The 16247-nt window shown below is 31.7% G+C and overlaps 1 protein-coding gene across 1 annotated transcript in view; it reads right to left on the minus strand.

Annotated features, from left to right (window-relative positions):
* The window catches only part of LOC106876685 (uncharacterized), a 72615-nt gene that overhangs the window by 25918 nt on the left and 30450 nt on the right, over positions 1 to 16247 (minus strand). Inside the window, exons 15-42 of the mRNA XM_089366496.1 lie at positions 14689 to 14898; positions 14127 to 14351; positions 13635 to 13844; positions 13073 to 13297; positions 12543 to 12752; positions 11981 to 12205; positions 11451 to 11660; positions 10889 to 11113; positions 10397 to 10606; positions 9835 to 10059; positions 9305 to 9514; positions 8743 to 8967; positions 8213 to 8422; positions 7651 to 7875; positions 7161 to 7370; positions 6599 to 6823; positions 6069 to 6278; positions 5507 to 5731; positions 4977 to 5186; positions 4415 to 4639; positions 3925 to 4134; positions 3363 to 3587; positions 2833 to 3042; positions 2271 to 2495; positions 1741 to 1950; positions 1179 to 1403; positions 689 to 898; positions 127 to 351 (exon numbers count right to left, since the gene is read on the minus strand). Of these exons, the coding sequence (XP_089222622.1) occupies positions 127 to 351; positions 689 to 898; positions 1179 to 1403; positions 1741 to 1950; positions 2271 to 2495; positions 2833 to 3042; positions 3363 to 3587; positions 3925 to 4134; positions 4415 to 4639; positions 4977 to 5186; positions 5507 to 5731; positions 6069 to 6278; positions 6599 to 6823; positions 7161 to 7370; positions 7651 to 7875; positions 8213 to 8422; positions 8743 to 8967; positions 9305 to 9514; positions 9835 to 10059; positions 10397 to 10606; positions 10889 to 11113; positions 11451 to 11660; positions 11981 to 12205; positions 12543 to 12752; positions 13073 to 13297; positions 13635 to 13844; positions 14127 to 14351; positions 14689 to 14898 (6090 nt within the window). The remainder of the gene's footprint in view (positions 1 to 126; positions 352 to 688; positions 899 to 1178; positions 1404 to 1740; positions 1951 to 2270; positions 2496 to 2832; positions 3043 to 3362; positions 3588 to 3924; positions 4135 to 4414; positions 4640 to 4976; positions 5187 to 5506; positions 5732 to 6068; positions 6279 to 6598; positions 6824 to 7160; positions 7371 to 7650; positions 7876 to 8212; positions 8423 to 8742; positions 8968 to 9304; positions 9515 to 9834; positions 10060 to 10396; positions 10607 to 10888; positions 11114 to 11450; positions 11661 to 11980; positions 12206 to 12542; positions 12753 to 13072; positions 13298 to 13634; positions 13845 to 14126; positions 14352 to 14688; positions 14899 to 16247) is intronic.

A 16247-nucleotide genomic window follows, 5' to 3' on the forward strand; every position in this document is an offset into this window, starting at 1 on the left:
ACTATTGTAATTCATAAAGATTTTAACAAACACTAGAATTCGTAAGTGAACAAATGTAGAAATTAAACATTGATCAATCATAATTTTGATTAAATAATTAAACCTTAATAGAATGTTATCTATTACCCTCATTTCTCGGTGGTCTTGTGGGCTGTGGTGGTCTTTCATCACGGCATACATATTCTGATCTATCTGCAGGACATTCCCAGGATCCATTGAGGAAACATTGACAATTGTAACGGAAACAATCCAAAACAAAAGAGAACGCATATCCTAAACGATATCTTTGGTTATTAGCAAAACAGCTATCTACATCTGTTTGATGGATCACGTAGAATATTTTGCTTGAAACTAAAATGGAGGAGAAGAGTGTCATATTTATTTATTTCCAATAAATCCATTGATTGTAACATAAACACACTCATCAACATAGATTAGTGAAAATTGATATTTGAATAATATTTCCACTGAGAATTTGTAAGGATTACATACAAATGTAGAATTTGAACATGTCCAAATATTTGTGTAACAATCAGAAAATATTGCAAAAGTTGATGTGAAATATAAATATTGCAGACTGTTGAATGATTGCAAAACATATTTTGTAGATGAATATTTCATTGCTATGAAGAAAAGCAATTATATTTTATTTTAGGAATTGTAAGAAAGAAATATATCTATGACATACCTGGTACGCTTGACGAATCTGTGTCCCGATCACAGATGTATTGGGAGTCAGATCCAGGACATTCCCAAGATCCATTTTGGTAACACATACAGTTGTACTTGAAACAACCTTCGGTGAATGAGAATTGTCTTCCAAGATTAAAGCGCTCGTTATTCACCATACAATATTTTATATCAGATTGTGACGTCACTATTATGGATCCAATGTTTCCTGAAATGCGAAGAAAATGTCAAACACTAAATAATAAATAGTCCTTTCAATGGAAATACCTATGTATATTATTCAATATATTTATTGCAACTTGTTTATAGAAATTTCAGGAATCCTGTGAATAGTCATTGGTACGTTATTAACATTGAAATAGAGAGAATTTATTGAACTGGAGGAATAGAACATTTGATTACCTCCAGAAACAACATTATGCAAGACCTACATTAGTTTGTGGCACAAGTTACATATGACCATGGAAAATTAATAACATATTTGTTACCCTCATTTCTCGGTGGTCTTGTGGGCTGTGGTCGTCTTCTATCTTGGCACACATATTGTGATCTATCTGCAGGACACTCCCAGGACCCATTGAGGAAGCATTGACAATTGAAACGGAAACAATCCAAAGCAAAAGAGAATGGTTCTCCCAGTGGATATCTTTGGTTATTAGCAAAACAGTTGTTTACATCTGTTTGATGGATCACGTAGAATCTTTTGCTTGAAACTAAAATGAGAGAGAAGAGAAACACGTTTATTTATTTCCAATAAACCTATTGATTGTAATGTAAACACACTCATCAACATATTTTAGTGACAATTGATATTTGAATAATATTTGAGTTGAGAATTAGTAAGTATTACATATAAAAGTAGAACTTGAAAATGTCGAAATATTTCTGTATAAACCAGCAAATATTACATAAATTGATGCGAAATATAAATGTTGTAGACTGTTGAATGATTGCAAAACATATTTTGTAGATGAATATTTCATTGCTATGAAGAAAAGCGATTATATTTTATTTTAGGAATTCTAAGAAAGAAATATATTTATGACATACCTGGTATGCTTGACGAATGTGTGTCCCGATCACAGATGTATTGGGAGTCGGATCCAGGACATTCCCAAGATCCATTTTGGTAACACATACAGTTGTACTTGAAACAACCTTCCGTGAATGAGAATTGTCTTCCAAGATTAAAGCGCTCGTTATTCACCATACAATATTTTATATCAGATTGTGATGTCACTATTATGGATCCAATGTTTCCTGAAATGCGAAGAAAATGTCAATCACTAAATAATAAAAAGTCCTTTCAATGGAAATACCTACGTACATTATTCAATATATTTTTTCTAAATTAGTTTATGGAAAATTTCAATATGGTCAGCTGATATTTTATAAAATCTATGTAAAGACTTAATGATATTTCATAATCTAACATGTCATCTTGTATCTAACGAACTATTGTAATTCATAAACATTTTAACAAACACTAGAGTTCGTAAGTGAACAAATGTAGAAATTAAACATTGATCAATCATAAGTTTGATTAAATAATTAAAACTTAATAGAATATTATCTATTACCCTCATTTCTCGGTGGTCTTGTGGGCTGTGGTGGTCTTTCATCACGGCATACATATTCTGATTTATCTGCAGGACATTCCCAGGACCCATTGAGGAAACATTGACAATTGTAACGGAAACAATCCAAAACAAAAGAGAACGCATCTCCTAAACGATATCTTTGGTTATTAGCAAAACAGCTATCTACATCTGTTTGATGGATCACGTAGAATCTTTTGCTTGAAACTAAAATGAGGGAGAAGAAAAACACATTTATTTATTTCCAATAAACCTATTGATTGTAACGTAAACACACTCATCAACATATTTTAGTGACAATTGATATTTGAATAATATTTCCATTGAGAATTTGTAAGTATTACATATAAATGTAGAACTTGAAACTATCGAAATATTTCTGTATAAACCAGCAAATATTACATAAATTGATGCGAAATATAAATGTTGTAGTCTGTTGAATGATTGCAAAACATATTTTGTAGATGAATATTTCATTGCTATGAAGAAAAGCGATTATATTTTATTTTAGGAATTTTAAGAAAGAAATATATTTATGACATACCTGGTATGCTTGACGAATGTGTGTCCCGATCACAGATGTATTGGGAGTCAGATCCAGGACAGTCCCAAGATCCATTACGGTAACACATACAGTTGTACTTGAAACAACCTTCGGTGAATGAGAATTGTCTTCCAAGATTAAAGCGCTCGTTATTCACCACACAATATTTTATATCAGATTGTGACGTCACTATTATGGATCCAATGTTTCCTGAAATGCGAAGAAAATGTCAAACACTAAATAATAAATAGTCCTTTCAATGGAAATACCTATGTACGTTATTCAATATATTTTTTCTAAATTAGTTTATGGAAAATTTCAATATGGTCAGCTGATATTTTATAAAATCTATGTAAAGACTTAATGATATTTCATAATCTAACATGTCATCTTATATCTAACGAACTATTGTAATTCATAAAGATTTTAACAAACACTAGAATTCGTAAGTGAACAAATGTAGAAATTAAACATTGATCAATCATAATTTTGATTAAATAATTAAACCTTAATAGAATGTTATCTATTACCCTCATTTCTCGGTGGTCTTGTGGGCTGTGGTGGTCTTTCATCACGGCATACATATTCTGATCTATCTGCAGGACATTCCCAGGATCCATTGAGGAAACATTGACAATTGTAACGGAAACAATCCAAGACAAAAGAGAACGCATATCCTAAATGATATCTTTGGTTATTAGCAAAACAGCTATCTACATCTGTTTGATGGATCACGTAGAATATTTTGCTTGAAACTAAAATGGAGGAGAAGAGTGTCATATTTATTTATTTCCAATAAATCCATTGATTGTAACATAAACACACTCATCAACATAGATTAGTGAAAATTGATATTTGAATAATATTTCCACTGAGAATTTGTAAGGATTACATACAAATGTAGAATTTGAACATGTCCAAATATTTGTGTAACAATCAGAAAATATTGCAAAAGTTGATGTGAAATATAAATATTGCAGACTGTTGAATGATTGCAAAACATATTTTGTAGATGAATATTTCATTGCTATGAAGAAAAGCAATTATATTTTATTTTAGGAATTGTAAGAAAGAAATATATCTATGACATACCTGGTACGCTTGACGAATCTGTGTCCCGATCACAGATGTATTGGGAGTCAGATCCAGGACATTCCCAAGATCCATTTTGGTAACACATACAGTTGTACTTGAAACAACCTTCGGTGAATGAGAATTGTCTTCCAAGATTAAAGCGCTCGTTATTCACCATACAATATTTTATATCAGATTGTGACGTCACTATTATGGATCCAATGTTTCCTGAAATGCGAAGAAAATGTCAAACACTAAATAATAAATAGTCCTTTCAATGGAAATACCTATGTATATTATTCAATATATTTATTGCAACTTGTTTATAGAAATTTCAGGAATCCTGTGAATAGTCATTGGTACGTTATTAACATTGAAATAGAGAGAATTTATTGAACTGGAGGAATAGAACATTTGATTACCTCCAGAAACAACATTATGCAAGACCTACATTAGTTTGTGGCTCAAGTTACATATGACCATGGAAAATTAATAACATATTTGTTACCCTCATTTCTCGGTGGTCTTGTGGGCTGTGGTCGTCTTCTATCTTGGCACACATATTGTGATCTATCTGCAGGACACTCCCAGGACCCATTGAGGAAGCATTGACAATTGAAACGGAAACAATCCAAAGCAAAAGAGAATGGTTCTCCCAGTGGATATCTTTGGTTATTAGCAAAACAGTTGTTTACATCTGTTTGATGGATCACGTAGAATCTTTTGCTTGAAACTAAAATGAGAGAGAAGAGAAACACGTTTATTTATTTCCAATAAACCTATTGATTGTAACGTAAACACACTCATCAACATATTTTAGTGACAATTGATATTTGAATAATATTTGAGTTGAGAATTAGTAAGTATTACATATAAATGTAGAACTTGAAAATGTCGAAATATTTCTGTATAAACCAGCAAATATTACATAAATTGATGCGAAATATAAATCTTGTAGACTGTTGAATGATTGCAAAACATATTTTGTAGATGAATATTTCATTGCTATGAAGAAAAGCGATTATATTTTATTTTAGGAATTCTAAGAAAGAAATATATTTATGACATACCTGGTACGCTTGACGAATCTGTGTCCCGATCACAGATGTATTGGGAGTCAGATCCAGGACATTCCCAAGATCCATTTTGGTAACACATACAGTTGTACTTGAAACAACCTTCGGTGAATGAGAATTGTCTTCCAAGATTAAAGCGCTCGTTATTCACCATACAATATTTTATATCAGATTGTGATGTCACTATTATGGATCCAATGTTTCCTGAAATGCGAAGAAAATGTCAATCACTAAATAATAAATAGTCCTTTCAATGGAAATACCTACGTACATTATTCAATATATTTTTTCTAAATTAGTTTATGGAAAATTTCAATATGGTCAGCTGATATTTTATAAAATCTATGTAAAGACTTAATGATATTTCATAATCTAACATGTCATCTTGTATCTAACGAACTATTGTAATTCATAAACATTTTAACAAACACTAGAGTTCGTAAGTGAACAAATGTAGAAATTAAACATTGATCAATCATAAGTTTGATTAAATAATTAAAACTTAATAGAATATTATCTATTACCCTCATTTCTCGGTGGTCTTGTGGGCTGTGGTGGTCTTTCATCACGGCATACATATTCTGATTTATCTGCAGGACATTCCCAGGACCCATTGAGGAAACATTGACAATTGTAACGGAAACAATCCAAAACAAAAGTGAACGCATCTCCTAAACGATATCTTTGGTTATTAGCAAAACAGTTGTTTACATCTGTTTGATGAATCACGTAGAATCTTTTGCTTGAAACTAAAATGAGGGAGAAGAAAAACACATTTATTTATTTCCAATAAACCTATTGATTGTAACGTAAACACACTCATCAACATATTTTAGTGACAATTGATATTTGAATAATATTTCCATTGAGAATTTGTAAGTATTACATATAAATGTAGAACTTGAAACTATCGAAATATTTCTGTATAAACCAGCAAATATTACATAAATTGATGCGAAATATAAATGTTGTAGTCTGTTGAATGATTGCAAAACATATTTTGTAGATGAATATTTCATTGCTATGAAGAAAAGCGATTATATTTTATTTTAGGAATTTTAAGAAAGAAATATATTTATGACATACCTGGTATGCTTGACGAATGTGTGTCCCGATCACAGATGTATTGGGAGTCAGATCCAGGACAGTCCCAAGATCCATTACGGTAACACATACAGTTGTACTTGAAACAACCTTCGGTGAATGAGAATTGTCTTCCAAGATTAAAGCGCTCGTTATTCACCACACAATATTTTATATCAGATTGTGACGTCACTATTATGGATCCAATGTTTCCTGAAATGCGAAGAAAATGTCAAACACTAAATAATAAATAGTCCTTTCAATGGAAATACCTATGTACGTTATTCAATATATTTTTTCTAAATTAGTTTATGGAAAATTTCAATATGGTCAGCTGATATTTTATAAAATCTATGTAAAGACTTAATGATATTTCATAATCTAACATGTCATCTTATATCTAACGAACTATTGTAATTCATAAACATTTTAACAAACACTAGAATTCGTAAGTGAACAAATGTAGAAATTAAACATTGATCAATCATAATTTTGATTAAATAATTAAACCTTAATAGAATGTTATCTATTACCCTCATTTCTCGGTGGTCTTGTGGGCTGTGGTGGTCTTTCATCACGGCATACATATTCTGATCTATCTGCAGGACATTCCCAGGATCCATTGAGGAAACATTGACAATTGTAACGGAAACAATCCAAGACAAAAGAGAACGCATATCCTAAATGATATCTTTGGTTATTAGCAAAACAGCTATCTACATCTGTTTGATGGATCACGTAGAATATTTTGCTTGAAACTAAAATGGAGGAGAAGAGTGTCATATTTATTTATTTCCAATAAATCCATTGATTGTAACATAAACACACTCATCAACATAGATTAGTGAAAATTGATATTTGAATAATATTTCCACTGAGAATTTGTAAGGATTACATACAAATGTAGAATTTGAACATGTCCAAATATTTGTGTAACAATCAGAAAATATTGCAAAAGTTGATGTGAAATATAAATATTGCAGACTGTTGAATGATTGCAAAACATATTTTGTAGATGAATATTTCATTGCTATGAAGAAAAGCAATTATATTTTATTTTAGGAATTCTAAGAAAGAAATATATCTATGACATACCTGGTACGCTTGACGAATCTGTGTCCCGATCACAGATGTATTGGGAGTCAGATCCAGGACATTCCCAAGATCCATTTTGGTAACACATACAGTTGTACTTGAAACAACCTTCCGTGAATGAGAATTGTCTTCCAAGATTAAAGTGCTCGTTATTCACCATACAATATTTTATATCAGATTGTGACGTCACTATTATGGATCCAATGTTTCCTGAAATGCGAAGAAAATGTCAAACACTAAATAATAAATAGTCCTTTCAATGGAAATACCTATGTATATTATTCAATATATTTATTGCAACTTGTTTATAGAAATTTCAGGAATCCTGTGAATAGTCATTGGTACGTTATTAACATTGAAATAGAGAGAATTTATTGAACTGGAGGAATAGAACATTTGATTACCTCCAGAAACAACATTATGCAAGACCTACATTAGTTTGTGGCACAAGTTACATATGACCATGGAAAATTAATAACATATTTGTTACCCTCATTTCTCGGTGGTCTTGTGGGCTGTGGTCGTCTTCTATCTTGGCACACATATTGTGATCTATCTGCAGGACACTCCCAGGACCCATTGAGGAAGCATTGACAATTGAAACGGAAACAATCCAAAGCAAAAGAGAATGGTTCTCCCAGTGGATATCTTTGGTTATTAGCAAAACAGTTGTTTACATCTGTTTGATGGATCACGTAGAATCTTTTGCTTGAAACTAAAATGAGAGAGAAGAGAAACACGTTTATTTATTTCCAATAAACCTATTGATTGTAACGTAAACACACTCATCAACATATTTTAGTGACAATTGATATTTGAATAATATTTGAGTTGAGAATTAGTAAGTATTACATATAAATGTAGAACTTGAAAATGACGAAATATTTCTGTATAAACCAGCAAATATTACATAAATTGATGCGAAATATAAATCTTGTAGACTGTTGAATGATTGCAAAACATATTTTGTAGATGAATATTTCATTGCTATGAAGAAAAGCGATTATATTTTATTTTAGGAATTCTAAGAAAGAAATATATTTATGACATACCTGGTACGCTTGACGAATCTGTGTCCCGATCACAGATGTATTGGGAGTCAGATCCAGGACATTCCCAAGATCCATTTTGGTAACACATACAGTTGTACTTGAAACAACCTTCGGTGAATGAGAATTGTCTTCCAAGATTAAAGCGCTCGTTATTCACCATACAATATTTTATATCAGATTGTGATGTCACTATTATGGATCCAATGTTTCCTGAAATGCGAAGAAAATGTCAATCACTAAATAATAAATAGTCCTTTCAATGGAAATACCTACGTACATTATTCAATATATTTTTTCTAAATTAGTTTATGGAAAATTTCAATATGGTCAGCTGATATTTTATAAAATCTATGTAAAGACTTAATGATATTTCATAATCTAACATGTCATCTTGTATCTAACGAACTATTGTAATTCATAAACATTTTAACAAACACTAGAGTTCGTAAGTGAACAAATGTAGAAATTAAACATTGATCAATCATAAGTTTGATTAAATAATTAAAACTTAATAGAATATTATCTATTACCCTCATTTCTCGGTGGTCTTGTGGGCTGTGGTGGTCTTTCATCACGGCATACATATTCTGATTTATCTGCAGGACATTCCCAGGACCCATTGAGGAAACATTGACAATTGTAACGGAAACAATCCAAAACAAAAGAGAACGCATCTCCTAAACGATATCTTTGGTTATTAGCAAAACAGCTATCTACATCTGTTTGATGGATCACGTAGAATCTTTTGCTTGAAACTAAAATGAGGGAGAAGAAAAACACATTTATTTATTTCCAATAAACCTATTGATTGTAACGTAAACACACTCATCAACATATTTTAGTGACAATTGATATTTGAATAATATTTCCATTGAGAATTTGTAAGGATTACATATAAATGTAGAACTTGAAACTATCGAAATATTTCTGTATAAACCAGCAAATATTACATAAATTGATGCGAAATATAAATGTTGTAGTCTGTTGAATGATTGCAAAACATATTTTGTAGATGAATATTTCATTGCTATGAAGAAAAGCGATTATATTTTATTTTAGGAATTTTAAGAAAGAAATATATTTATGACATACCTGGTATGCTTGACGAATGTGTGTCCCGATCACAGATGTATTGGGAGTCAGATCCAGGACAGTCCCAAGATCCATTACGGTAACACATACAGTTGTACTTGAAACAACCTTCGGTGAATGAGAATTGTCTTCCAAGATTAAAGCGCTCGTTATTCACCACACAATATTTTATATCAGATTGTGACGTCACTATTATGGATCCAATGTTTCCTGAAATGCGAAGAAAATGTCAAACACTAAATAATAAATAGTCCTTTCAATGGAAATACCTATGTACGTTATTCAATATATTTTTCCTAAATTAGTTTATGGAAAATTTCAATATGGTCAGCTGATATTTTATAAAATCTATGTAAAGACTTAATGATATTTCATAATCTAACATGTCATCTTATATCTAACGAACTATTGTAATTCATAAACATTTTAACAAACACTAGAATTCGTAAGTGAACAAATGTAGAAATTAAACATTGATCAATCATAATTTTGATTAAATAATTAAACCTTAATAGAATGTTATCTATTACCCTCATTTCTCGGTGGTCTTGTGGGCTGTGGTGGTCTTTCATCACGGCATACATATTCTGATCTATCTGCAGGACATTCCCAGGATCCATTGAGGAAACATTGACAATTGTAACGGAAACAATCCAAAACAAAAGAGAACGCATATCCTAAACGATATCTTTGGTTATTAGCAAAACAGCTATCTACATCTGTTTGATGGATCACGTAGAATATTTTGCTTGAAACTAAAATGGAGGAGAAGAGTGTCATATTTATTTATTTCCAATAAATCCATTGATTGTAACATAAACACACTCATCAACATAGATTAGTGAAAATTGATATTTGAATAATATTTCCACTGAGAATTTGTAAGGATTACATACAAATGTAGAATTTGAACATGTCCAAATATTTGTGTAACAATCAGAAAATATTGCAAAAGTTGATGTGAAATATAAATATTGCAGACTGTTGAATGATTGCAAAACATATTTTGTAGATGAATATTTCATTGCTATGAAGAAAAGCAATTATATTTTATTTTAGGAATTGTAAGAAAGAAATATATCTATGACATACCTGGTACGCTTGACGAATCTGTGTCCCGATCACAGATGTATTGGGAGTCAGATCCAGGACATTCCCAAGATCCATTTTGGTAACACATACAGTTGTACTTGAAACAACCTTCGGTGAATGAGAATTGTCTTCCAAGATTAAAGCGCTCGTTATTCACCATACAATATTTTATATCAGATTGTGACGTCACTATTATGGATCCAATGTTTCCTGAAATGCGAAGAAAATGTCAAACACTAAATAATAAATAGTCCTTTCAATGGAAATACCTATGTATATTATTCAATATATTTATTGCAACTTGTTTATAGAAATTTCAGGAACCCTGTGAATAGTCATTGGTACGTTATTAACATTGAAATAGAGAGAATTTATTGAACTGGAGGAAAAGAACATTTGATTATTTCCAGAAACAACATTATGCAAAACCTACATTAGTTTGTGGCACAAATTACATATGACCATGGAAAATTAATAGAACATATTTGTTACCCTCATTTCTCGGTGGTCTTGTGGGCTGTGGTCGTCTTCTATCTTGGCACACATATTGTGATCTATCTGCAGGACATTCCCAGGATCCATTGAGGAAACATTGACAATTGAAACGGAAACAATCCAAAACAAAAGAGAATGGTTCTCCCAGTGGATATCTTTGGTTATTAGCAAAACAGTTGTTTACATCTGTTTGATGGATCACGTAGAATCTTTTGCTTGAAACTAAAATGGAGGAGAAGGAAAACATATTTATTTATTTCCAATAAACCCATTGGTTGTAACGTAAACACACTCATCATCATAGTTTAGTGACAATTGATATTTGAATAATATTTCCATTGAGAATTTGTAAGGATTACATATAAATGTAGAACTTGAAACTACCGAAATATTTCTGTATAAATCAGAAAATATTACATAAATTGATGCAAAATATAAATGTTGTGGACTGTTGAATGATTGCAAAGCATATTTTGTAGATGAATATTTCATTGCCATGAAGAAAAGCAATTATATTTTATTTTAGGAATTGTAAGTAAGAAATATATCTATGACATACCTGGTACGCTTGACGAATCTGTGTCCCGATCACAGATGTATTGGGAGTCAGATCCAGGACATTCCCAAGATCCATTTTGGTAACACATACAGTTGTACTTGAAACAACCTTCGGTGAATGAGAATTGTCTTCCAAGATTAAAGCGCTCGTTATTCACCATACAATATTTTATATCAGATTGTGATGTCACTATTATGGATCCAATGTTTCCTGAAATGCGAAGAAAATGTCAATCACTAAATAATAAATAGTCCTTTCAATGGAAATACCTACGTACATTATTCAATATATTTTTTCTAAATTAGTTTATGGAAAATTTCAATATGGTCAGCTGATATTTTATAAAATCTATGTAAAGACTTAATGATATTTCATAATCTAACATGTCATCTTGTATCTAACGAACTATTGTAATTCATAAACATTTTAACAAACACTAGAGTTCGTAAGTGAACAAATGTAGAAATTAAACATTGATCAATCATAAGTTTGATTAAATAATTAAAACTTAATAGAATATTATCTATTACCCTCATTTCTCGGTGGTCTTGTGGGCTGTGGTGGTCTTTCATCACGGCATACATATTCTGATTTATCTGCAGGACATTCCCAGGACCCATTGAGGAAACATTGACAATTGTAACGGAAACAATCCAAAACAAAAGAGAACGCATCTCCTAAACGATATCTTTGGTTATTAGCAAAACAGCTATCTACATCTGTTTGATGGATCACGTAGAATCTTTTGCTTGAAACTAAAATGAGGGAGAAGAAAAACACATTTATTTATTTCCAATAAACCTATTGATTGTAACGTAAACACACTCATCAACATATTTTAGTGACAATTGATATTTGAATAATATTTCCATTGTGAATTTGTAAGTATTACATATAAATGTAGAACTTGAAACTATCGAAATATTTCTGTATAAACCAGCAAATATTACATAAATTGATGCGAAATATAAATGTTGTAGTCTGTTGAATGATTGCAAAACATATTTTGTAGATGAATATTTCATTGCTATGAAGAAATGCGATTATATTTTATTTTAGGAATTTTAAGAAAGAAATATATTTATGACATACCTGGTATGCTTGACGAATGTGTGTCCCGATCACAGATGTATTGGGAGTCAGATCCAGGACAGTCCCAAGATCCATTACGGTAACACATACAGTTGTATTTGAAACAACCTTCGGTGAATGAGAATTGTCTTCCAAGATTAAAGCGCTCGTTATTCACCACACAATATTTTATATCAGATTGTGACGTCACTATTATGGATCCAATGTTTCCTGAAATGCGAAGAAAATGTCAAACGCTAAATAATAAATAGTCCTTTCAATGGAAATACCTATGTACGTTATTCAATATATTTTTTCTAAATTAGTTTATGGAAAATTTCAATATGGTCAGCTGATATTTTATAAAATCTATGTAAAGACTTAATGATATTTCATAATCTAACATGTCATCTTATATCTAACGAACTATTGTAATTCATAAACATTTTAACAAACACTAGAATTCGTAAGTGAACAAATGTAGAAATTAAACATTGATCAATCATAATTTTGATTAAATAATTAAACCTTAATAGAATGTTATCTATTACCCTCATTTCTCGGTGGTCTTGTGGGCTGTGGTGGTCTTTCATCACGGCATACATATTCTGATCTATCTGCAGGACATTCCCAGGATCCATTGAGGAAACATTGACAATTGTAACGGAAACAATCCAAAACAAAAGAGAACGCATATCCTAAACGATATCTTTGGTTATTAGCAAAACAGCTATCTACATCTGTTTGATGGATCACGTAGAATATTTTGCTTGAAACTAAAATGGAGGAGAAGAGTGTCATATTTATTTATTTCCAATAAATCCATTGATTGTAACATAAACACACTCATCAACATAGATTAGTGAAAATTGATATTTGAATAATATTTCCACTGAGAATTTGTAAGGATTACATACAAATGTAGAATTTGAACATGTCCAAATATTTGTGTAACAATCAGAAAATATTGCAAAAGTTGATGTGAAATATAAATATTGCAGACTGTTGAATGATTGCAAAACATATTTTGTAGATGAATATTTCATTGCTATGAAGAAAAGCAATTATATTTTATTTTAGGAATTGTAAGAAAGAAATATATCTATGACATACCTGGTACGCTTGACGAATCTGTGTCCCGATCACAGATGTATTGGGAGTCAGATCCAGGACATTCCCAAGATCCATTTTGGTAACACATACAGTTGTACTTGAAACAACCTTCGGTGAATGAGAATTGTCTTCCAAGATTAAAGCGCTCGTTATTCACCATACAATATTTTATATCAGATTGTGACGTCACTATTATGGATCCAATGTTTCCTGAAATGCGAAGAAAATGTCAAACACTAAATAATAAATAGTCCTTTCAATGGAAATACCTATGTATATTATTCAATATATTTATTGCAACTTGTTTATAGAAATTTCAGGAACCCTGTGAATAGTCATTGGTACGTAATTAACATTGAAATAGAGAAAATTTATTGAACTGGAGGAAAAGAACATTTGATTATTTCCAGAAACAACATTATGCAAAACCTACATTAGTTTGTGGCACAAATTACATATGACCATGGAAAATTAATAGAACATATTTGTTACCCTCATTTCTCGGTGGTCTTGTGGGCTGTGGTCGTCTTCTATCTTGGCACACATATTGTGATCTATCTGCAGGACATTCCCAGGATCCATTGAGGAAACATTGACAATTGAAACGGAAACAATCCAAAACAAAAGAGAATGGTTCTCCCAGTGGATATCTTTGGTTATTAGCAAAACAGTTGTTTACATCTGTTTGATGGATCACGTAGAATCTTTTGCTTGAAACTAAAATGGAGGAGAAGGAAAACATATTTATTTATTTCCAATAAACCCATTGGTTGTAACGTAAACACACTCATCATCATAGTTTAGTGACAATTGATATTTGAATAATATTTCCATTGAGAATTTGTAAGGATTACATATAAATGTAGAACTTGAAACTACCGAAATATTTCTGTATAAATCAGAAAATATTACATAAATTGATGCAAAATATAAATGTTGTGGACTGTTGAATGATTGCAAAACATATTTTGTAGATGAATATTTCATTGCCATGAAGAAAAGCAATTATATTTTATTTTAGGAATTGTAAGAAAGAAATATATCTATGACATACCTGGTACGCTTGACGAATCTGTGTCCCGATCACAGATGTATTGGGAGTCAGATCCAGGACATTCCCAAGATCCATTTTGGTAACACATACAGTTGTACTTGAAACAACCTTCGGTGAATGAGAATTGTCTTCCAAGATTAAAGCGCTCGTTATTCACCATACAATATTTTATATCAGATTGTGATGTCACTATTATGGATTCAATGTTTCCTGAAATGCGAAGAAAATGTCAAACACTAAATAATAAATAGTCCTTTCAATGGAAATACCTATGTATATTATTCAATATATTTATTGCAACTTGTTTATAGAAATTTCAGGAATCCTGTGAATAGTCATTGGTACATTGTTAACATTCGAGTATATAGAATGGTGAGTAAGTAGTTACATATTGCTTTATAGCATTGAAGAATATTTCTAAGTGACTGAATCACTACCAGAAGTAGAACAGAAATTTCAGTTGTGGAAGCAAGTTCCGGCATTAGTGGGTTTCACAGTTCATTTAGCAAGGATGAAAGTCTTAGTAAATAGGAAAGTAAACACATCACAAATACCTTTAGGGAGCCAACCCTTCTTGATATGCAGAATAGGTTTAAGTAGAGACTCCAATAAGCAATACCCAGAGCGACCTATGCACACATAAAATGTGCAGTAGTATGAAAGGAAGGTTAACAGGGAAAATGGTCTTTGAGTGCAGCAGGCGTGCATGTACAATAAACACTAGGAATGGGCAGAAAACAAATTCCATCAAATTTCTGGATAGTTGGAAGCAGTAGACAATTTCTGTTACCTGGGTGACCAAAAGAGAAGTGAAGGAGGAAGTTCTGAGAATGTAGCTGCTTCTATAATAACTGGTTGGGCAAAGTTCAGGGAGCCTTTCTTGGTAACAGAGAACCTCTTGCTCAGATAAAAGGCAGATCGTAAGAAAGCCTGGGTGTGAACAGCCATGTTGCATGACAATGAAATGGTGTCTGAGATTGCTGAAGGCATGGGAATATGAACGGAAATGAAAATAGCTTGCTCCACAGGATGTGCAATGTCAGTGTGCCTTTTGAAGAATGTGTAGGAGAGGAGACTGCACTGGTATGGTCATATGAAGTGTGGGGATGAGGATAGATGTATGAAGACGTAACTTTCACTAACTGTGGAAGGAACCTGTTCAAAGGGTAGATGAAGGGAGGTGTGGGATGAGGTGGTGAAATGTGATCTTTGAATGGTGAGTATCACAGATGTAACGACATGTGACTGGGACATCAGGTATGTTGCTATGCTTGAGAATAGGCATGAAGCTCAGAACAATTGTGGTCATGGCCTACTGCTGGTGAAATATGAATGGCATATGTACCGGTAACACATAAATAGCACATTTTCTGATAGCATATAAAAAGGTACCCAGAACAGAAAATTATTGAACTGGATTATATCCAGAAAAACTGTCATGCAAAACATACATTAGTTTGTGGTTAATATGAATATGGTCAGCTGATATTTTATAAAATCTATGAAAAGACAGAATGATATTCTAACATACTGTCATGTATCTAACAAACTATTGTAAT

Source organism: Octopus bimaculoides, chromosome 19 (assembly GCF_046866305.1).
Source record: "Octopus bimaculoides isolate indiv1 chromosome 19, ASM4686630v1, whole genome shotgun sequence".
NCBI classification, from domain to species: domain Eukaryota; kingdom Metazoa; phylum Mollusca; class Cephalopoda; order Octopoda; family Octopodidae; genus Octopus; species Octopus bimaculoides.